This window comes from Schistocerca cancellata, chromosome 8, assembly GCF_023864275.1.
Source record: "Schistocerca cancellata isolate TAMUIC-IGC-003103 chromosome 8, iqSchCanc2.1, whole genome shotgun sequence".
Taxonomy (NCBI): domain Eukaryota; kingdom Metazoa; phylum Arthropoda; class Insecta; order Orthoptera; family Acrididae; genus Schistocerca; species Schistocerca cancellata.
The window spans coordinates 271,766,392-271,790,563 of NC_064633.1; the positions used below are offsets into that span (position 1 = coordinate 271,766,392).

General features: G+C 36.6%; 1 protein-coding gene across 4 annotated transcripts in view; it reads right to left on the bottom strand.

The window, feature by feature from the left end:
• LOC126095206 (teneurin-m) overlaps positions 1-24,172 on the bottom strand; it is a 72,262-nt gene that overhangs the window by 25,078 nt on the left and 23,012 nt on the right. For 3 of the 4 annotated variants that reach the window (XM_049909940.1, XM_049909942.1, XM_049909939.1), the window contains 9 exons: positions 22,528-22,722; positions 20,738-20,947; positions 15,763-15,871; positions 11,463-11,689; positions 10,787-10,994; positions 9,842-9,868; positions 8,923-9,139; positions 7,249-7,425; positions 5,375-5,610 (listed from right to left, as the gene is read on the bottom strand). In XM_049909940.1, coding sequence (XP_049765897.1) covers positions 5,375-5,610; positions 7,249-7,425; positions 8,923-9,139; positions 9,842-9,868; positions 10,787-10,994; positions 11,463-11,689; positions 15,763-15,871; positions 20,738-20,947; positions 22,528-22,722 — 1,606 coding nt within the window. The remainder of the gene's footprint in view (positions 1-5,374; positions 5,611-7,248; positions 7,426-8,922; positions 9,140-9,841; positions 9,869-10,786; positions 10,995-11,462; positions 11,690-15,762; positions 15,872-20,737; positions 20,948-22,527; positions 22,723-24,172) is intronic. The other variant, XM_049909941.1, reaches the window with a different exon arrangement.

Sequence of the window (24,172 nt, forward strand, 5' to 3'; positions counted from 1 at the left end):
TGTACAAAGCCCTCGTACAGTCCTGTATTGACTATGGGAGTCTGGTGTATGGTTCAGTATTGCTCTCTGCACTCTGTCTGCTGAACCCTATCCACCACTGTGGAGTTCAGCTCACGATGGGAGCTTTCCGAATGAGCCCAGTGAATAGCCTCTTCGTGGAAGCTGACGTTTTTCCATTGTGGCTCCAGTGGCATTCATAGTTCACCTCGTCATCCAAATTACTGTCTCCTTTTCCCTAATATGGTGATCCATCTCCCGCAATGGCAGCCCAGAACTGGGAATCCCCTTGCTGTCTGTGTCTGGTCACTTCTTAGTGAACTAGACACTTTCCCTCTACCACCTCTCCTGCGGGTCCACTTAGATATACCTCCGTTGTCCATGCCTTGGCCACTGCTTCGTCTGGACCTATCGCAAGGCCCAAAAGGCTCAGGCCCTCTGCTCTTCTTGGCAAATTCCAGGGCTCAGAAATAGTCTACACTGATGGAACAGTAGTTGACAGTCTTGATACTTTGCTTACACTCATGTTGGGCATACTGAACAGTGTTCCTTGCCTGATGGCTGCAGTGTTTTCACTGAAGAGTTGGTAGCCATCTATTGTGCACTTGAGCATATCTGCTCCTGCACTGGTGAGTCCTTCGTCATTTGCAGTGACCCCTTAAGCAGCCTACAAGCTCTAGACCAGTGCTTCCCTCAACAGCCTTTGGTAATGACTATCCAGAAACCCATTTATGCCCTCGGCAGGTGGTCATTCAGTGGCCTTCATTTGGACCCCGGGACATGTTGGGATACTGGGCAATGAACTTGCTGACAGGCTGGCCAAAGAGGCTACTGGTAAACCAACTCTGGAGATCGGTCTGCCAGAGACTGATTTCTGATTGGTCTTCTGCCATAAAGTTTTTGTGATTTGGGATACTGAATGGCGCACCCTCAGTACACCAAATAAACTCCGTGTTATCAAAGACACAACAAATGTGTGGCAGTCATCCATGCAAACCATTCGCAGGGACTCTGTTGTCCATTGCAGGTTCTGCATCGGCCATATTTGGCTAACACATGGTCACCTCATCTGTCACAAGGACCCACCTTGGTGTCACTGTGGCTCCCGTATGACTGTCGTCCATATCTTGTTGGACTGCCCAATTTTAGCTGCTGTGCAGCAGACTTTTAACCTTCCCAGCACCATACCAACAGTGCTTCAATGGCTGATTTAGTTCTACATTTTATTCATGAGGTTTTTTTTTTTTATCATACAATCTAAGGTTGGGCATCTGGCCTTCTCTCCCAGGCCTCCACCCTTCCTCCATTTTACATCTTCATCACTCTTTCTTTGTATTTTGTTTGCTTTGGTGTTTCTCTTCTTCTAGGCTAGAGATTTTTGTGTGTTGCATGGTGGCTGGCTCATCCTTTTTTATTCTTGCAATCAGCCAGCCCAGGCGATCTGCTGTATGATTTTAATACATTGCTCCATTTTTCCTTTTAATGTATGTTTCTTCCTTTTGGTTTGCTTCTTTTGTTTTCTCTTTCAGTGTGATTCCATGTTAGTTTTACACCCTTTTACTTTCCCTAACTCCTTTTTGGAGTTGTTCTACCATGAAACTTGTTTGGATGAGGAAAAAGGAACTGATGACCTTGTAGTTTGGTCCGTTTATACCCCAAACTAATCAAGCATCACGCAGTCAACCAACAACACTGACAGACATAGGAGAAAGATTCTCTGCAATGATGACAGTACTTGCAGTTTGCATTTTGTATGAATCATTTGTGGTGGAAATGATTCTGTGTAGACAAATTATATTGTGTAGACAAATTATATTGTGTAGAATATTAAAAAAGTACACTAATAAAGTACCCTGTCTAACCTCTACCAGAGATGATACAAACCAGTGTCTTGAATATATAGACCGCTCTTCACTAAATTTACACAAATCAGCCAGGGCATTATGACCACCTACCCAATAGCCAGTATGTCAACCTTTGGCAAGGATATCAGTGGCAATGTGTCATGGCATGGAAGCAGTGAAGTTATGGCAGGTCACTGGAGGGAGTTTGTACCACATCTGGACACACACATCACCTAATTCTTTTAAATTCCGGGGAGAGGGGACAATGAGCTCTGAGACCATGTTCAATCACACCCCAAACACGTTCGATTGGGTTCAGATCTGGCGAGTTGAAGGACCAGCACATCAACTGCAACTTGTCACTGTGTTTTGCGAACCACTCCATCACACTACTGGCCTTGTGACATTGCACATTATCTTTTTGAAAAATTCACTGTTGTCGAGGAACATGATCATTATGAAGGGGTATATGAAGTGTGTGACCAGTGTACGATACTCCTTGGCCACCATGGTTCTTGCATGAGCTCCACTGGACCCATGGATGCTCACATGAATGTTCCCCAGAGCATAATGGAGCCACCGCCAGCTATTCTCCTGTAACACATTTAAGGTGTCTAGGAGCTGTTTCCCTGGAAGACAACAGATTTGCGCCCTCCCATCAGCATGATGAAGAAGGTATCAGGATTCAGAAGACCATGCAACACTCTGCCACTGTGCCAATGTTCAGTGTGGATGGTCATGTGCCCATTTTAGTCATAGTTGCCAATGTCATGGTGTTAACATTGGCATATGCATGGGTCACTGGCTGCGGAGGCCCATTGATAGGAGTGCTCAGTACACTCTGTGTTCAGACACACTTGTACTGTTTCCAGCATGTCTGATGTTAGTTCCATCACAGTTTGCCACTTGTCCTGTTTTACAAGTCAGCCCAGCCTATGTTGTACGACATCTGTAATGAAGGGTGACCACCCAACCCCACAATGTATAAATGTGGTTTCACCTGGGTTTCACCATGTGTTGAAGACATTCACCACAGCATCCCTTGAACACCCAACAAGTGATGCAATTTCTGAAATTCTTGTGATGAGCCTCCGGGCCATCACAATCTGCCCTTGGTCAAACTCAAATAGATCGCACACATTCTTCACTCTACACACGGACAGCATGTTCACTTATACTAAATGCACTGTGTATGTGTCTGTCTAGCAGTCATTCATCACCAGGTGATGCTGCTATTGCTTGGATGGGTTTATATTGATAGTAGGTCGGTGGTCATAATGTTCTGGCTGAGCTGTGTATGTTCTCTAAATCAGAAGCCAAAATGTAACTTTATTGGATGAAAACCTTGAAAAATAAAAATATGAATGACATGGAATGACTGATGTATGACTCAAACACAAGTTTGGTACAATATGTAAAAGTCTTATTGGCTCCAGCTGCCCTAGTTCCACTCTGAATATTTCAAGAGATACCGTGAAATCTGACTATTGTAGAGTTTGCAATGTAATAAGAATTTTAAGTATCCAACAGGCTAAATTTAATTCCACATGAATTACTATGAGTAAGTACTACTCCCCACAAATACCTGAGGTGGACGACTTTGTACTTTATCTGCAATATATTAAGCTATATTTGTTTTGATTTTTAACTGCCTCTTCAAATCACGGTAATTATTATTTTTCCCCCCTTTGAGTCACATTTCAGGGGTGCGGCTTGCATTTGAGATTGGTTTACATTTGGGTAAATACGGTAAATAATTAATGAAAGCACTCCAATAAAGACCAAATTTGAACACAAAAACCCCTTTAACAGCCCAAGGAGTGGAAGGAGCACTCAAGGAGCTGAAAAATTACAAGGTATGTGAAGAAGACTTAAGTATTTCACAATATGTGTGATATGTCAGTGACACAGTTTGGACCTCACTCCACTTGGCTACATCAAAAATTTACATAACCGACAAAAAATTCCCAAAACATTTGACCATGGCTATAATCCATAAGAGCAGTCCAGATAACTGCAAAGATATATCTCATTTGGACTAAACATACAAGATTTGCTTTAAAATTCTACATGGTAGGATTACATGTTATTTGAGTTAGAATTAGACATATTACAGGAGAAGCTACACAGAACAAATTATCACTTTACAATTAATCTTGGTGTATTGAAGGAAACAAAACAAGCCTTTTGTAATAACCTTTGCAGATTTTATGAAAGCATATAATATATAACTGTGTCCATGTGTCTCCAATTCTGAAAATCTTAAAAAAAATTTTGAACTCTACCCAAAATTATACAAACTAATAGAACCCACTCTAACGGACAAACATTCCAGTGTCAATTTCAGAGGAGATTTACAGAACCACTACTCATAAAAACAGGCATGAGTCTGGGAGACTGCTTGTTACCAATCTTCTTCAACTGTGTGTTGGAATATATAATGAGAAAATGGCACAGGTTGACCTGAAAAGCATCAAAATTGGAAGACCCAAAGAAAACATAAAAATAAATCATTTGAGATTTTCTGACAACCTAGCTGTCCTAACCAACAACATTTAGGAAGCCCTCAACATTAAATCAAAAAATTACTGTAACTGATCCACCACCCATAAAAAAAAATTACAATAGAAAAACAGGGAACTAAAACCATAGACAAATTTAAATCCTTTGGAGAAATCATACCATAACATATTACCTTAATGTGAAACCTTTGTGGCAAAACAGAATAAACAAACTGACCAAAACACAACACATCACCAATTAATACACACAATAAGGAAAACCTCTAAATAGGTACAAAATTAAAACACTACAAAATAGTTACACCACCAGAAATAACATATGCAAGTGAAATCACTTTCAAAACTACTAACATTGTAGAAACAGACAGATACTTAAGACAGAAAAAAAGAATAGCCAGAGCATGCATAAACAGAAAAGACTAGAAGGATTACAGAATTCAAGGCAGGTATGAAGGAACTACAAATTGCAATAGAAAATTTTAAAAATTAAATAGTTAAAATTTAAAAAATTCAAAGACAAATAAACTAGATAATGAATAAAAGTCAACAAACATACAAAATTTCCTAGCAGATTAAAATTGTTTGCTGGACTGAGACTTGAACTTGGGACCTTTGTCTTTCGCAGGCAAGTGCTCTACCATCTGAGCTACCCAAGCACGACTCACAACCCGCCCTCACAGCTTTAATTCTGCCAGTACCTCATCTCCTACCTTCCAAACTTCACAGAAGCTCCCTGCAGACCTTGCAAAACTAGCACTCCTGGAAGAAAGGATATTGCGGAGACATGGCTTAGTCACAGCCTGGGGGATGTTTCCAGAATGAAATTTTCACTCTGCAGTGTTTAATTTGCCAGGAAGTTTCACAAACATACAGTCAGGAAGGTGATTTCAGAGGCAGACAGATAGTTGAGAGCTGAGAGAACAAAAAGGGCCATGCCAACAGAAAACTGAAAAAAAAAAAGCTTTTCATAAAATTACTCAAAATAATAACAATAAAAATAATTCTGTTTACCTGTAAACATTTAATCTGTTCCATGCATAAGTAAATTTGATCACGGGATCTGCTTCAAATGTTTTTTCAAAAAGTATGCCTTCAATGGTGATTCGCAAGTGAATCAGTTTCAAAGATGAAGGTATAGTTTCTGGTGTAAGCTGCAACTGTATTGTTGAAAGATAACCAGCAGCTCTTGAACTATGGTATACTAAATTAAGACCAGTACCAGGTATCTGGAGGCTTTCTTGTACAACCTGAAAAGTGAGAAGCAGTGTCTGTTAGGACTAAACTTTAAAGGTTTGTTTTTTCTTTGATGATGTCTTCAGGTTTCCAGCAATGATTCCTTGTTAGAAAATATACTCTAGATGTATTTATGTGAGAACAAATATAAGCCTACATACAATAACCTGGATACTAAGTGAGTAACAGCTATGAGAAATAACAACAAATGGGCACATGCAAATTCCACTGGTGATGTTATTGGCTGTCAAAGTACATTGTTTACTGAAAATATTTTGTCTAGTTAACATTAACTCTTCTCTTGGCTTGAACCAAGTAGTATGCCTTCATTAGGTGGTACAAACATGTATAAGTATTATTATTCCACTGATAACAATTAAACGAGCCTGTTTATGACCTATTAAAATGTCAGCTTTTCATCTATGCAAAATACTTGACCAGTAGGCACTTTTCATTTGAATACAGTATGTAGCATTTATTTATTTATATTCCATAAGTAATAATATTAGGGAAAAATGATGGTTAGCAACTGATGTGTTGAAAAGAGAATTATATGTTCACTAGCAATGTGAATTGTTTTCAAGTTCCAAAACACTGATTTTCCTTTGCCTCATGAAGACATAATAGAAACAGAGAAGGTGATACAGTGCTGACTTAATGAGGGAATGGAGAAGACTACTCTGACCAAAGTGACTGTGGTCTTATGGAAGTTTTTATAACCAATTAAATGTGGATATATTTTGTTATTTGAATCTGTGTACACAAAGAGCAATAAAGTAACACCTGGTAATATTTAGCACAGATTACATGATTCACATATACATGTGACAGCAACTTTCCTTCCCAGGTCACATTTAGGTGATGTAATGTTAGGAGAAACATGAACTTTTGTAAGAGCCCACAGTAAATAAAGGCACTATTGCCTTTTTCTGAAGAGTACAAACATAACATATCAGTTAAAATTTTAGCAGAATAAGGGATGTGTCATCGCAGTGATGTAATAAGATGTATTTGCCAAGAAACAAAAAGATTTAAATGTGGTAAAGTATAGTGTTATCAGTTTTCCTGTTAACTGTGATATCAAATCTTGACTTATTAGTGATTTACTATAAAGTTAATCAGAATAAATTAACCTACACTTATCCAGATAGTTTGTTCCAAATTCTCCTAATAACATACGATTAACACTGATGAGCAATGGATTTAGACACAGCACTTATTTTGGTGAGACAGTTTAATGGAAATGAGACCAATTTTATGCACTTGACATGCGTAACATGACAGTGCAGCATATTTTACTGGAACCAGATAAATTATCTACATTATTCAACAGTTTACTCATTGAGTAAAGTGGTACAGTGGTTAAGAAACAGATTACTGTAACAATCAGTATGAGTAGAGTTTAAATCCTTGTTCAACCATTCAGATTTAACTTTTCCGTGGCATCCTCAAGTCAAGTAAAATTAATGGTGCAAAGGATATGACCAATTTCTTATTCTGTCACTGTCCTATATGAGCTTGCGCCATCTCTAATGATCTTGTCATTAACACAGCTCTAACCCTTCCCAACAGTTTATTAAATATCATATTAGACACAACAAAAACACATTAAAAGTGCTCTTTGTATGTAAATATGATTGGTAAATTAGTACCTGTGATTCAGCTAAAATAGCACTCTTGTCTGGACATGCTCCCTGAAAGCCATGTTTCCACGTTGCCAGAACAACAGGCTTCATAAGATCATAGTCATGTGCAGCACATGAATGAGGCACAGCTGCAACTGGTTTCTCATCGCCAGTGCTCATGACCACCGTATCAATTATTACAACCTGTAAGATGAAAAAGATAATGGAATAAAAGTTTATATAGTAACATAATTTTCACACATTAAAATTTTATTGTTTCCCAATATAACATAATTATCATTTAAGTGTTGTACAGTATACACAAGCTGTTGGATACCTTCAGAACATCAAGTTCCAGAACTCGAACTGATTTAAATCTATATAATAATTTTTGACACATTTTGGGAGGAACACACTAGAAAGAAGACTATCAAAATATAGTGTGTTTGTGGCTGAAAGTCTTCTCACATGTCAGTAAACTTGCAATGAGAAGTACGCAAAGCACTCACAAACTAAGAAAGAGTCAGAAAATCATTATCAATAATATATCCTTACGTCAAATCCTAGTAATTCTAGCCTATCAGGAAATATACCAACTTGTATCACAATTCTGATACAAATTCTGGATTTGGGCATTCGTTTTGGTACTTTACTTGGTGGAGAGTTAACAAAAAGTTTACACATTTTTGAGAATGACCTAATTAGTTGGTGCCTGTTGTGTTTCTGTTCGAGTTAATTTGATAAGTGCTTGGGTGGAAGTGGATTAATTTTAGTACTGTGCCAACCCTTACATTTATTGGTGATGTTCTAACAGTACACGGTTTTCTGTTTATTGTTTGATCTATTAATGTATGCTCTTTCCCTTTTTAAACACAAACCAATATTTTACACTACTTAGTACAGCAGAAATTTGCTGCTCTATTTCTAGTAATGCTCCAATGTATACAGAACAACTGGAATAAATATATTTTTATGGTGTGATTACACACAGATTCCTCAATATTCTAACTTCTTTCCACTAAGTTGATAAAGAATGAGAAGATTCCATAATTACTCCTGTTTCCTCACTTATTGTAGGAGGACTGTAAGACAGGTCAGCAACACTGGTTATTTTCTTGACATATCTGCAGGGTTGGTTCAAGAACATCTGGTGTGCCCTCCCTCCCTCCATATCCCTCATACATTTTGACCAATGTCAGTTTTCACTACTAACTGTGATATACACTGTATAAAAGTCTTGCACTTGGATACCCCTCTACGCTCGGTGCCCTAAGCACCTGCTGCTAATTGTGATACATCCTGTACATAAATCTTACCATTGTGGTGCCTCTGATACATCTCTCAGCTTGGTGCTCAAAGTGGTGGCTTGTATCACTTGGCCTCAAACCGGCCTTGCACATCTTCAGTTTCCTATTTCTGAGTTAATGTCACATACAGTGCAACATCATCAGATCTGTTATTAACTGTTACAAAACTGTTTTACTGCAAACAAAATTCATGTGATTCTGCTGCTATGGAGCGTTTCTTGTCCAGGCCCACAGGATTCCCCTGATTAAATCTACTAGATTCTTGATAATTGTGGTATGCTTTCCCTTTAGACAAATTTGAAATTCTAATTTAGAAAAATATCCAGTCCACAGTTCTAATTTATATATATTTACTCATAAGATATTATTTTATTCCCAAAAAGATTTTCTGTACCTCATTCCATGGAACATTGACAATATGACTTTGTGGTCTGAAAGGGCTTCGTCCAAACTGCAGTGTGACTGCGCCTCCACCATTCACCAAAAGATCAAACCAGCCATCTTCTCGAGTCAGTGTAAATCCTTCCAGAGGGGTACTAGTGCTCACTCGGACACCCATCAGTCCCATTCCCATGGCTGTGACAACTTGCCCACGTACAACAGCAGATCGACTGAAACAATTAGGGATCACTTCAAAAAGAATGAAATAAAATGTTAGACTATGTTTTGACATCTAGTATTGGTTTATTTTAACTCTTGCATATTTATTGTCCATTATTATTAGCACAGCAGAATTTAAAGAGAATTTTATCTGATTGTTACACATTTTCAAAAACCTGTAGCTTTTGTGTTACTATTATATATATTTACAATTGTCATATAAAAGCCAAGAACTATTTGCATACTGTACTTCCTTTGTTAAAGTCATGTCTCATGTAACATGCATGATGATAGTAATTTTGTGTAACTGTATACTCAATTACTGATTAATATAGAAACAAATAATACCTACAGCTATTTAATTTGTGTTTAAACAAATTTGCTATAAGTCACTATATCATGACTAACTTTTTTCAATCTATTACTAAATATCTATATGTGAAATGACAACACAAGATACAGAGTGAGGATGAAGCAAACTTAAAAGCCACGAAAGACAACAGTAGGTCAAAATTTGAAAATTAACCATGCAACATTTACAAGTGTCAAACACTAAACACAAATTTATCAAACACTACTGTAAAAACAGTAAGTGCTTTCCCTAATTTTCCTAATATGAGAAGAAAACCAGAGATGCATTACACATGTTCAAAACTACCCCAGATCATTGACTGTATGAATGTGTAGGCCATCTGCGTATTTGAAGATCTTACCTTGAATTGAAGTGATTCCAGAACACACTGTGGCAGCACAGGGAGAAACAAGCCCACACAGTTAGCCAAAGTGGTAAGATATTACCCTCAGTTATCATTTACAGAATTAATTTACAATTACCCCTAAGTTAAAGTAAAGGGCAATATGGGTAATTAGGTTTACGCATCATGATCAGGACTTTGCGGCCATTTAATCAAGAATGGTTAAAATTGTGTATTAAAAAATTAGTTTTTTGTGTCTGTGTTTCATTATATTTTCATTAAAAGTATTTTTACTGTATCTGAACCCTGAAAACTGGTTGTTTATAAAAAACAGGGACAAAAAAAAAAAAAAATCTTTACCGTACTGAAAGGAACAAAATTCTGATGATATTATCTGGCCGATATTTTTCATAAAATTATAAAGCTGACGAGTGATAGTTTTCATCCAAAAATTACAGGGGACAAACAGCTGCAATAGGACTGTATCAATTCTTAAATGTGCTTCCCCAGTGTGTTTCCTTCTATCTCGTGTGGTAAATCTTGAATTTTTCTTAGTTTTCTGTGCAGTTCATCACAAGAAATGCGAAATCACAACTCCTGATCACAGTTAAATACGAAATCTTAACTGTCACTAATAGTTTTTTAGTGCCACATTAAAACAATGGCACTGAAACACAGTTTTCTTTAAAAATAAGAAACAAAATCAGTGCTGTCAGTTCTGTGACACATACACACATATCTCCTCTCTCACACAAGAACAGATAGACATATACTAACATACAAAACAGGATCGGTAATTTCACAATGGGCACAACAAAGCAGATGTAAAAACTGGTGAGCATCAAGTTCAAGTAAAGGGTCACAGAAGAAGAACACACAATAAGGACATGTTTATCACTTGACTATTGTTTGAAAAGAAGCATGTAACACAAAACATGAACTGAATGGTTACAATTGTCCTACCTTTCATTGAATGATTCCTGACGAGCATAATTCTGTAGGCTTCCTTCCTCAATGAGGAACTTCATTCGCTCAAAAAATGAAGCGGTTATAGCTGGAGGCTGTTTGCGCAGCAGAATATCAATAGGCTTTGGTGACATCACACACAACTGGCTACTGCGACAAATGTGATTTGTGCAACATTCTGGATCTTCACAGTCCACCAGGCCATCTAAATAAAGTTTGTTATTAATCATTCCTTATGACTTGCCAGACAGAGCAAAGAGTATGCTGCATTCAATAGAATTACTTTTGTTACACACTACATTCTTCAACATATGAAGAGACAAGAGAAAAAAATAAAAATAAAAAAAATAAAAAATTAATAAATGGGGAAGTTATGTAGAAACCATGTAATGAGACAACACTCAAAGAAATTTGAAGAAAACTAACAAATTAAATTATAAATTGTTGGATTTAATTATCAGTAGTTTTCCCCCTTACCCTTTTCTTCTTTTTAATTTACTTAAAAAAAGGTAGAGATTCAAATATCAAACTTATTCTCATAGACGTACATCACATTACTTAGCTTATGATGTGGAGTTATGTTTGTTTAGTGTTGGTCATCCTCTTTTTCCACATTTATTTACTGCAGAATTTTAGTCCAAAATGATTTACTCATTACAATAATTTTACTGACCTCTGTCATTATCCCGATTGTCATTGCAACTTTGTTCCAGTGGTACGCTGCAATCATGTCCATCCCAGCCATCATGACAGCGACATTCCCAGGCACCATCACCATTTACACGACACTGTCCATGAGCACTGCAGCTGTTTGGACATCCTTCCAAAGTACAGTGACGACCATTCCACCCCGTCACACAGAGGCATGTGCCATTCTTGCATTGACCATGTTCATTACACCTAAAAACAGTACTTCATGTTAACAATGGAATGTTTAATTTTTAAGTCCAATAATAATTAATATATCTTGTACAACAGTTAATCATTAACAGCTTTCACATCACCATGAAAATTAATTTTTAACTGCAGTTTGTGTGATGACATAAGTTGAAACAGAACAGAAGTGTCAGATGGACAAGAACCTGCGCATAATTTTCTGCAGAATTATCTGCTATAATTTACTGAAAGTACAAAAAACTAGTTCAAGGTAGTTGGATAGAAATCTGAGATCATATGCCGAGTATGGAGCTACGCACACTGTAACTAGTCTAATCCAGTCTTTGTTGTCCTTACGAGAGTGATATACAGTATAAACCCACTTTTACGTTCCTGGAATTAACGCTTTCCCTCCATTTACGACATTTGTTATTGTTCCTATCAAATTTTCCATGGTAATTTGTACCCAATTTTGTGTCAACATATTTATAATTTTCCTGCGATTAACACATTACAAAAAATATTTGTCAAGAGGAACAATGACACTGGCATGATATTGGCCACCCAGTGGTGTTTACAAATATTACATGGTTAAGTTTCTTGACACCAGGGCGCTCTACTCTGCAGATTTGACCCGGTAAACATGTCAAAATTGGAACAATTTGTGCCATATCTCCTGCTGCTGCCAAGCACTACTTGGTGTGATGGCCAATGGGAGTAACTAGGTTCGTTCAAATAAAGATATCATGACCATTCATAACCATTTCCAAACTCTCTACCGTGCAAATGCACTGTTGAGGTCATCGTGACACATTTGTCGAACCATATTTAGCGTGTTTCGACGTTCGGCATCTTGTAGCCCTAGTTGACACCGTCATCCACTTTGCATTGCTCAAATGTTTTTAGTTTAATCACAATGCCAGTTAAGAATTATTTTTTTTTTTTTTTTTTTGTGATGTTACACAAACAGTATGAGTGATAGTTTGTATGTACGAGTTTTTTTACATAACTGAGGAGGCACAGTACCCGATAACCTCAAAAAGATGACTACAGTGCACGAGAGGCAGAATAACACATATTCAAAAACCGCACAAAATACTTATGTACATATTTGCACCTGACAATGAGAAAAATTCTTGAAACACATCTTTAAGCGTGAAAAATATGTAACTAGTGCAGTATTTTACAATCTAAAAAATGAATGATAGCTGTAGGCTTTCCAAAAACATCGATTATGATGTCTGAAATTAAGTCAAAAGTTGCTACTTCCCAGAGAGTTGTCAATTCCAGTTACATCAGTGGTTTTTATTAGATAATAAACCTCTATTAGATAGTAAATCTTTATTAGATAATAAAAGTGTCTCTGACAAGTCTTTTGATGCCTGTTACGTACAACTATCATATATAAATAGCGAAAATGCAAGGGGGTATCCTATGCATAACTTTTATAGCTTAAAACGTTATTTCCCATGTGTTACATTTTCCTGCATTTTACACCATTATTTTGAAGTGTAAAAGCTGGGTTTCACTTTATATGAGGTTGTAGTATATTCCTAGACTCCTCACCGATTCTTGAAACTTCATAACTTTTTTGTAAGATACTTGGTGTCTGACAGTTCCATGTTTATAAGCAAGGTGCAAGGGTTGAACAAAGCTGTGATCTATAGGTTCTTTGTCCCTTGTTAGTCTTATCTGGTATGCATACCACACACTGCCTGCTTGCAGGTGGGCGGAATCTAAGATATGCCAAAGCAATTGCCTGCCCTCAGGCACTAGAGCAGCAGCAGAGCACCACTTAGCTGAATGGATGTCAAAATCTCTATGCAGGTACAGTTTTAAAGTGCTCAATGAAGGTGTGCAGGTGGCACTGAGGGTGTTGTTGAACTGGCAGGTCTTAGAGGGACACTTTGCCATTTTATTCATCCACATGCCAACATTGAACAATCCAGATTATGCCACAGGAATGTGTGAAACAGGAGGGTTGAAAACACATACACAGCTTTTGCTGCTTCAGATGATTTTGAAGGGTCTCTAGTGGCTCCACACCGTGTACCAAAGCGAAAATTGTAGTCACACTATACTCCAAAGGTATTGTTTTCAATGGAGAAATGTGTGGGAATAAGTTCCCCTTGGGAAGGGGTGGTTTCATGCCCTTAATGCCACCTCCAGGAGCCTATTCATGTCAGTTTTGAGCAGTGATGTGTCTGAAATGTTTTCCTCAGCCACCTATAGTAAAACTGTAAGATTTCAATGCTAGGCATCACAGTTCTGATCTCTGTAGCAGAAGGGGTGAAATATGGATAAGAGGAGTGTGACAACCTTCCTAATGTGTGACATGTCCACTGTGGCATTAGGCATAATCATTGTGAAGTTTGGTGCCAATGTGACATCGTAACACATCTTACACCTCACATGAACCTCTGTACCCTGGCCTTTTTTCCTCATGTGTCGACACCTTGCTGTTTGAAGTGTCACCATTCAGGGCACCACACTTTTTCACCATTACAAAGGCAGGTTGTAGACATATTTGAGCCAAATTTACAAACTCCTGCATCATACTGGCAGACAATTAGAGGGATTAAAGAAGTGACCCTATAATTGTGCTGCACCCTCTGTATAGAACCCGACAGGAATTCCACTGAGCCCTGTAACCTTTTACAATTTCAGCAATTCAGCTGTTTCTCAGTGCCACTAACACTACTATTCTGTAGCACTCATTTTTGTAGTGATGCCAATATTACGTAGGGCAGCAGCACTCTTGGATTTTCCTTTGTAAAGCACTGTGTGAAAATGGAGTTCATCAGTTCTGCTTTTGCTTTGATAACCTCAATTTTGGTTTCTATGTGATGTATGAGTGTCTGGACACTAGCTTACATGCCACTTACATCCTTTACCGACAACAATTGTAGAGATATTCTTCAGGATTGAGCCACAATAAACCAGTCTGTTTTCTTACTTACACAGTCCCACAGTATTTTACAAAGGAGAACATTATCCATCTGGAGTGGCAGGAAATATTGTTCTTTTAAAAAGAGTGTGATTAGTGTCTGTATCTATCTTTGTAATAAGAAAGACATTTTCGTAAAGAAGTGTTTATGTTCCCTGCAGCAATGGAAAGTCCTAGTTGATAATAATAACAATAATAATAAAAATAATTTGATGAGTAAAGGTAATAACTATTTAATTTTAAAGGCTGAAACAATCACAGAAGAAGAGAGGATGTTGTGACATGATATCGCTCCCATTTAATTTATGAAGGAGTACTAAAATGTAGAGAAAAGATGCTGAGATGAGTAATATATGCAACAGTTTCTTACTAAATTTCCTTTGAAGAAAGATTCCTGTCATCAAATCCACATTGTAAACATATGCTTGTGCTGGGCATTAGCAAAATAATGCAATCAGATTAAATTGCAAGCAAGAAATGAGATGCTTACTGGGCTCTCAAAGGTGATGGCTGTTAAGTCATGGGATTCAAGGGGCAATGGATCAAGAACTTTGTTGTTATCAGAAAGCACAAAGCTTATGGTTACATTTTTACAGGAGTTATATTTATGCAACAAACCATTCTGATTTAATCAATGGATAATAATAATTTTTAAACAGTTCATTTGATTATTCTCAAAATGATGTTAAGTCTCAGTTTAAAATACTAAATATCAAAATCTTCCTGTGGTAGGCAGGACTTCAGTTCTGTGAATGATATACACCTGGTATTATTCCACTGTGCTATCAGGTTTGCATCAAATTTAGCAGACATGAGACCTCAAAATTTAGCAGACATGAGACCTCATGTTGCTCTTGACATAATAGAATCAGTATGTAATTTAACTGACAATGACTCTGTAATATTACTACAATGAAAACATAAAATTTATGACAGAATTTGAACTAAGTTAATTAGTTTGCAATAAGACACAGTGTGTTGATTTTTTCCATCTGTGTTTTCAATAAATACCATTGTAACTTTCATCAAGCAGAAATGATGTGCTGATTATGAAAATGAATGAGTACATTAAGCCACACCAGAATTATTTTTTGTGTTACAAACAGAATTTATGGAATGAAAGTTTCTTTTATTAATTTCTAATGCATACCTTGGATCACACTGCTTTAGATTGCAATATTCCCCAGACCATCCAGCATTGCACATACAGGAATCTCCCACACAGTGGCCATGAGGTCCACAGTCAAGATCACACAGTTCTGTAACAAAATAAAAATTTATTTTACATTTACATGTATATTCCACAAACCAAAGTACAACACATGCCAGAAACAGTATCAGCTATCCCCTTTCACGTTGAGGGGGCAGTACAGCTTAAAACAGCAAAAATTTGTCAATGTTCAATTTTTTATTTTACCTACCACAGTAAACCTACAAGAATAAAAGTTGATCATTGTCTTCTTATGTGGAATAAATATATAATCTACCATAAATAAACTATGTGTACTCCCTTTTAAATATTTCCAAAATGGTAACTGTTCAACTGTCATACTATATCATTTCCCTCATATGTAGAGTAGTTTTAAACTTGTTAATGTTGTTTTTGGTTTACTTTATTGGTGAAATAAATGCTTACAAAACATAGCTCTTTTAATTACATAATAAAATAAATAATATTTTGAATTATGCTTCAAATCATGAACAGTAGAGTGACCTGATTTTGCTTGATTCTGTTGATATTACATAGCCAAATATACCCCAAAAAATTTCAAAGATTTATGTTACTTAGTTTTTGAGTTATGAGGGAAACAGATCAAGAAGTCTGGGAAATGAGTGTTAAACATTGCTAATGCATTTTTCATACCTTTGCTGTTGTAAATCAAAAACCACCAGCACAGTAGCTTGTCCCTTCTAATGACTAGTGGTCTGTCTTCCTATCTGAACATTCTCCTTCTTTTTCTTGTTGTTTGTAGCTTTCTTTTCTCTCCTGACTTTATTTGCACTGTATCCATTTCATCCAATGCAAGTTTACAAAACTTCCCAGGTTCAATTCCCAATTACTTAATTATATCCAGTCTCCATTTCATGTCTTCATTGAATGTAATCAGTGCATCATTAGTTGCAATCTTAATAATTGTTTTCCTACAAAATCTAGCTTTGAGACAACCTTTGTAAGTTTTTCTGTTCAGTAAGTCATTAAAATTTTGTGTATTGGCACCAACACATGTTTTTAAGAGCTCCATGGTAACTAAATTTTTAAACACTGGCTTGATAGGTTCCATCACTGCAGCTGGTAAAGTATTTTTGTGCCTATAGCTATTATCAGTTCCTTCAGACATAGCACGTTGATATAGACACCACAACTCATTTCCCGTGGAACAAAAATAAGCATCAAGTTGCAATCAGAAGAGCATTTGTGATCAGCACAGGATTTACGATATTTACGAACCGGGACTAAAACTTGATAGCAGCGACCCCCCCTCTCACTGGAGTGTTTGAAATAGGACATAAAAAAAAGATTTTTCAAAAATATGTTCATTTTGTGATGCACATATTTCGAAGAGTTTGATATATGATACATATATGTTGTATAGTCTTAAGTGTCTCAAAGTGCAGTGTCATGTGTCTTCAAACAGCATTTTTCTATCTATCACATGTCACTGTATTTCACTCTGTGGAATTCAAACATGTATATTTTGTAATGGAAGCCATCAAACCTATATTCAGGACAGTGAAAATTAAAATGTCCTGAGGTGCCTCTTTTACTCCCAGTCAGACAGCTATATTCTACTCCCACTTAAAAAGAAGCATAACTAATACTATGTGAGATTATTTGTGACTGGGATCATAAGAACTCTTCAGAAAATTTCCTCTCTTTATTGTCTATATAGCAAACATAAAACCAGTAAAGACAAGAGACAAGCAAGACAATATGCGTTTCTTCAATCCTTAGATCCCAGCATTCTTATCTCTCTAATCTTGCTACAGCTTTACACAGCATGCTTTCCTTTCTGCAAAAGAATCTATTACCTCATCAAAGCTTGTAAAACATTTTGCTACATGAAAATTGAAATGTTGTTGTCTAATACTGAAAAAGCTGTTAATATGAATAATACCCAAGACTTGTGGTTTCTCAATTTGATTACGTCTATTTTGTCACTGTCTGCTAGATAAAACAAAATAGGCATATCTAATACTGCAGCAATTGTAACAAAAGCCAAATAAGCAAGACTGTTTTGGCACAAATGTTCTTTTTATCTACCTCATTTACATAAATAACATGAAAGAATATAATTCACGGGGACCAATATCAAAGGCCTATTAGGCCTATTACAAGCAAAAAATTTTATGTTGGGAAGTAGTTTCACATTTCAGTCATATACTGCAGTTTCTCAAGCATGAGATCGAAAAGTAGTAGTAGTACTTTTGTATAAATTTTGAATTGTCCATATGATTTGTGTGATATCCCTGTTTCTCCTCCTTCCTTGTTCTAACAAACAATTTTGTCATAATTAATTCTGTGACTACTCCTGCCATTCACAAAACTTATTCTCCGGTTAACTTCCATAACTGTGCCAGAATCACCAGTTTAGTTATACCATGTTTATTCGCCTGTTTGGTGTTATTACATGTTCGTACAATGTGTTTTTTGCACTATTCCGAGAAGTAGTGTAAAGGTCGGGCAAAAATTTTCTGCCAAAATTTCATTTTCTTGGTTGCACCTAGAAGATAATATGTAATCTTTCTTACATGTTATTCCTGTTAGACATTTATTTCCACTCTGGTACTCTGACTCTATGAATTTTGGTAATAATTATAACAGTGTTTATCATTCACATACCCAAGCACGTAAACAAACAGCGACTGGTATTCACCCGTTTGTGCTTATTCATCTGAGTTCATATAATCCCGTCCCCTTTTGTCTGTGGCAAAGTTTTTTATTTCTTGATGTGATAGGGTTCCCCTGTCAGAAGCATCACAGACACTATGCAAACACTCAAAAATCAACTTATGATTCATTCAGAATTCAACTTAGAATGTGTAAAAAATATTCAAATACCAAAAAGGGGACATTTCAAAATAATCGATAGACCAATGTGTGCTGGAAGTGGGTACTTTGTGAAACATGGGTTTTCTTCTTCAAGAATATGATTTTGGTGCCCCCGAAATAACTGCCTGGGGAACACACCCCATTTTGCATCACAGACACTATGCAAACACTCAAAAATCAACTTATGATTCATTCAGAATTCAACTTAGAATGTGTAAAAAATATTCAAATACCAAAAGGGGGACATTTCAAAATAATCGATAGACCAATGTGTGCTGGAAGTGGGTACTTTGTGAAACATGGTTTTTCTTCTTCAAGAATATGATTTTGGTGCCCCCGAAATAACTGCCTGGGGAACACACCCCATTTTGCCCCCCCCCCCCCCCCCCAGTCCCGGCCAGTTTGTGATATCATATAGCCTAGCCCATGTATGGCTGCTGTCATGTTAATAAAACAATCAGAATTTTCCTTAATTACATTCCCATAATATTAGGCTGTTGTACTTATGGCAGCATGTCAGTCACTTTTTACCACATAAGAGGTTTTCCATCAGAGAGCTTTTTACCCTAACTTTATTTTTCTTAACTGTGCATCCATCCTCTTTTGGACATGGCCAACACAGTGCGGTTTAGTGATAGGGTTATTAAGTCCATGAGGCTTTAACTGAGAAACAATCATGAAGGATTTGGTATCACCATCACCAGCATAATTAATATATTGTGCACTTCGCCTGATCTCCAATTGTAGAAAAAAACTTTTCATTCTTTCCACTTCATAGCATCTGCAGTACCCCTATGGGTAAGTGAAAACATTAGTTCATGTCTTTCCATCCATTCTGCATAAGCCATATAATTTTTTTTATCTTTCTACCTTTCATAACCCTTGCAATAAGAATAATATAAACATGTGATCTGTTTAAAAATCATAAGGAAATGTTTACAGTTTACTTCACACAAGGTGGCTGCAAGTATGAGAAATTTAGCTTCCAACTGATGACTACAAGTATGAGAAATATAGTTTCAAAACTGTATGCAACAATATGAGAAATTTTGTGACACACAAAATTTGACTCGAGGAAAATAGAGAGTTACTCTCAGGGTATGTGGCTATGACTGACAAATGGAGGGCATGGCTATACTATTTAGTTAATAACTTCAAAACTATTACAGAAATTAAAAAAAAATTAAATATTGACTTTTTGAAGATTTTGGGATGTATCTGCCCTCTTAAATCCCCAAATGAAGGTATAGGAGAATGAAATTGTGCCCCTTTACACATCCTTATCTCCCCTGCTCATATGCACCTTACATGATAGATATGGTGCCAGTAAGATCATTGTATAGTTGAACCTCAAACACTGGCTCTCTAAACTAATTCAGCATTTCATTGAGAACTTTGTGTAGCTTCCAATAATTCTCTCATAAGTTCTGTCAGTGTTTGCAAAATGCTTTCATATTGGCTCAACCAGTTGGTTTATCTCTGGCAGTACACACCAGTATTCCTTATATTAGTTTAACCTTGTATGGAAGATAGCACATTTAAATCAGCGGAATACAAGAGTGTGGATGACTCACAACTGTGTTACTGATTTATTACTGCCATTCATTCTGGTTTTCATTGTCTTCAGAGAGTGTTAGTAACTTTAAGTACATTTGCTAAACTGTCTTGTGTACAAGTATTAATTTTCAAGACATTTTTCGAATGTAATATGCACAATTAGGAAAAATTATATGCTGCTATCCTGTGCTATGTGCTAACTTGTATTTAAATAATAAATAATACCCATGTAACACATGATCATAGTTTTCCTGGCAAATCAGTAATTTATATTGTTTCAAACTGTCTACTTATGTCACATCATCTGCACTTCATAATATTTTAGCATTGATACTTTTAGAGGTCTGAATGACTGCTGTTAGCATTGATAGAACTCAAATGTATGATTTCATGTACACTTATGAACCATGTAAACAATTTGCATGTAACTGAGTACTACATAATAAACCTCTTCAGCTTGTTTCATGAAAATTTATGTGAAGAAGTTGTGGAAATAATTGAAAAACTGTAGTCTCACCTCGTGAACAATCATCACCAGACCACATTGGTTCACAGCTACATGTCTGGGTCTCAAGATCAAAGTTACCATGCCCAGAACAATCTGGTAGACACTGAAGTGCATCATTGTCCATCTGACTGCAGTCAGCTCCTTTCCAGCCTTTCTTGCAAATGCACACACCCTCTGCACAAAAGCCATGTCCTGAGCAAGTTGGATGTGGGCAGTCCACTGAAAAAGATACCATTAATTGCAATAAATCTGCTAGTCTGTGGAGTAAATTATAAGATTTTATAGTGTTTCTACCAATTAAATGTACACACTCCTAGAAGGGAAAATGTGCCATCAAAGCCCATTGTATAAGAAAATACTGAACGGCTAATAAAGATTCTTATTCTTATTCTTATTCTTATTCATCAAAGTGGAGGCGGCGGGAGAAGCGAAGACAGAAAATAGTGGGCTAGGTCAATAAAATAAGAACTGAATATGAAAGATAACATCACGAAAGAAATGGTATAGCATCAGGGACTTGAGTTATAATTGGGTGGATATCGAGAATGCAGGAAAACAGGTTCATATTTGCAAAATTTTGTGGCATTCATGTAGGAAAGAAGAACTTAAAGGAGAGCTGATGTAATTCTGTGCTGCAGTCTTGCAGAAGACATTCTGTAAAAGAGTATTTCTTCTTTTGTATGTAGATCATCTACAAAATGTTCATGACTATTATGGGAGGAATCTAGTAGAACCACGAAGTCCTACAATTTTGTAGTGAAGGTTGAGAGAATGTTAAAAGGGTACTCACTGAGATGGGAGGAGATTTAATTAATTCAACTGGAGGTTATTCAAAGGCTGTAGTCAGTAACACACCTAAGCACCGACCCCTGGATCTTTTATATAAAGTTAGTACGTAAAAAGATATGCATGAATTTCAGGTAAAGTTGAATCTGGTTGTACACAATACCTGCTCTGGCAATGGACAAGTTAATGTTAATGAGAGGAAACTGATGCACTGAAGAAAGTTTACCATTCACCTAGTTCTCTCTCCCGATCTATGTCTTTTTTTTTAACTTTCCCCTTGTCTTTGTTTTCATGGTGTTTCTTAATTCAATATCTAATATGTTTCTGTTGTCACAATTTAGTACAGAAATGGAAGAAAAAGCAGAAATGAATGATGGTGGTATCATCTAACCACTTGTCTCAAACGTCAAGTAAGTTTCACCATACATAATTTCTTCATACTATTAATAGTCCATCATTAGAGGTGTGTTTTGTACCCACTTTTTTCAGAAGTTATAGACAATTTTTCAATCCAACCCAAAGCAATGTTGAATAATCTGATGCTCGGAAAATGTACTGGTAATCCTGCCCTCCTCTTGCTCCTCAAATTTCCATAATGGAAGTTCTCTCCACATCCACGATTTGATCATGCTATGAACATAGCCAACATAGTTCAGTGATATCAATCTAGGAGATAGATTGTAGTGAAATGGTCGGTTAGGAACTGAGAGAAGTAACTGAGTTACACTACTGAGCACCATTCTTTACTTGTATGTGGCTTCTGCAAAATACATTCAGTTAGTTCAAACAAAGAATGCAGTTCCAAAACACAGACAATTGCATCACAGGATTAATTTTAATGTGGGCACTAAAGGAATCAGCAAGGCAACACTATTTGGATCATGAAATATTGAAGTCCGATGACTGCAGTCCAAGAAAATGTGAGAGTAATGTTTATGGCTATTTGATGCAAGAGATAGTTTCTTATATCATTTAATAAAGCAACTTTACTGAACTTATTGAAACTGACATACCTTCCTCACAGAATTTTCCCATGTATCCACGCACACAGGCACATTTACCATTGACACAATGACCATGTCCATTACAGTCTGGTACTTCACATTCATCATGCCTTAAGCTACATTCCTTTCCCTTCCAACCTGGATTGCACTGACATTCTCCATTTATATATTCTCCTCGTTGACTGCAAAGTACGGGACAAACACCTGAAATAGAAAATATTCACTAATAAGAATAATGTGTTTGATGGAAAGCATACCCCACAAACATAAAACAAAATTATCAAGCTAGTTGGGTACTCATAAATATATGTTAAATTTTAAGCTGCAGTGCTATAATTCTGAATAACACTGACCTGCTGAACTAGAGAGCAAAATTTATATTCCCTCTCATTCACAGAGAAAGCATAGGACCACGAAAATAAACTGATTTATGTTATGAAAGGATTCTAAAAGTTGTGTGTGAAGTCTTCATATGTCCAGACAACATGACATATTTCATCCACTGGTTATCTCTAGGGTGTCCAGATCTTTAGTATTATTAATTACACAAGTAATAGAGGACCCTAAACTGAAATTTTTAAGATAAGCAAGCAATGGTCACAGATGAATATTTCAGGCAGTTTTGAATAAGCTATATGTATCACGCACATGTTTGAAAGCTGCTTGTGTTCCACAAAAAATGAGTGCCTAGAGCACTGACGTTGGTGGTGGTGGAAATAAGCATCACTACCTTTTTTAAGTGATCATATTTATTTATTTTCAACTAAATCCAGCGTGCAGCACTCATTTAATATCTTTTGGGACCATTTTCAATCAAAGTATGATTGACGGAGAATGCAGTATAAGAAATGAACTGTATGGCTGTAAAATTCCAATAAAATGAAGAAAAGTGGCATAATTTGGCCAGTTACAAGTAAACAAGTGTTAACAGATTTATTCACAAACAGATGGGAACCAAATGCTGGCTTTCAGAACTAGAGTGTCCTTTATGTGGCAAAAGACAGGGTGCTGTTGAAGGAAATGAACTGAACTATAGATCTTGAGTTAATGATGAAGGAGTAGAACAGGTCAAAAAGGGAAATTAACAATGGAATGTCAGACACAAATGGGATATGTAAATCAGAGAAACTAGATAGAAGGAATAAAGATTAGGGTTTAATATCCCATCTACATTGAGGTCATTAGAATGGAGCAAAGACTCATGATGTTTCAAGGATGGGGAACAAGTGTCTATTGTGGAGCTGCATGGGACAGCACATGCATTTATATAAAACTTCCTCCATACAGACGACACAAGGGCCAACTTGCATGGAGTATTGCTGTCCACCTGACACTGTCATTACTGACATTTCATTACATAGCTAACATGTTGAATTACAGTTGTATGGATGGAGAAAGCACAGGCATTGTTATCTGGTCACAAATCAGTGATCAGAAGGACTTTTATCATATTATATGACTAGTTTTCAAGCAGTACACTGAAACTAAAAAAACTAGCAAATTAGGCCTACTCAATGTTTTCCACTCTTGAAAGAAATTATATATGTGCCCTAAAACTTGGAAGGGTAAACTGATGTAAGCAAAATGTATGTGGGGCAAACTTTCCCTTCGTACACTGCGAACTGTTCGTCGGAAAATGATGAGCATGACAGAA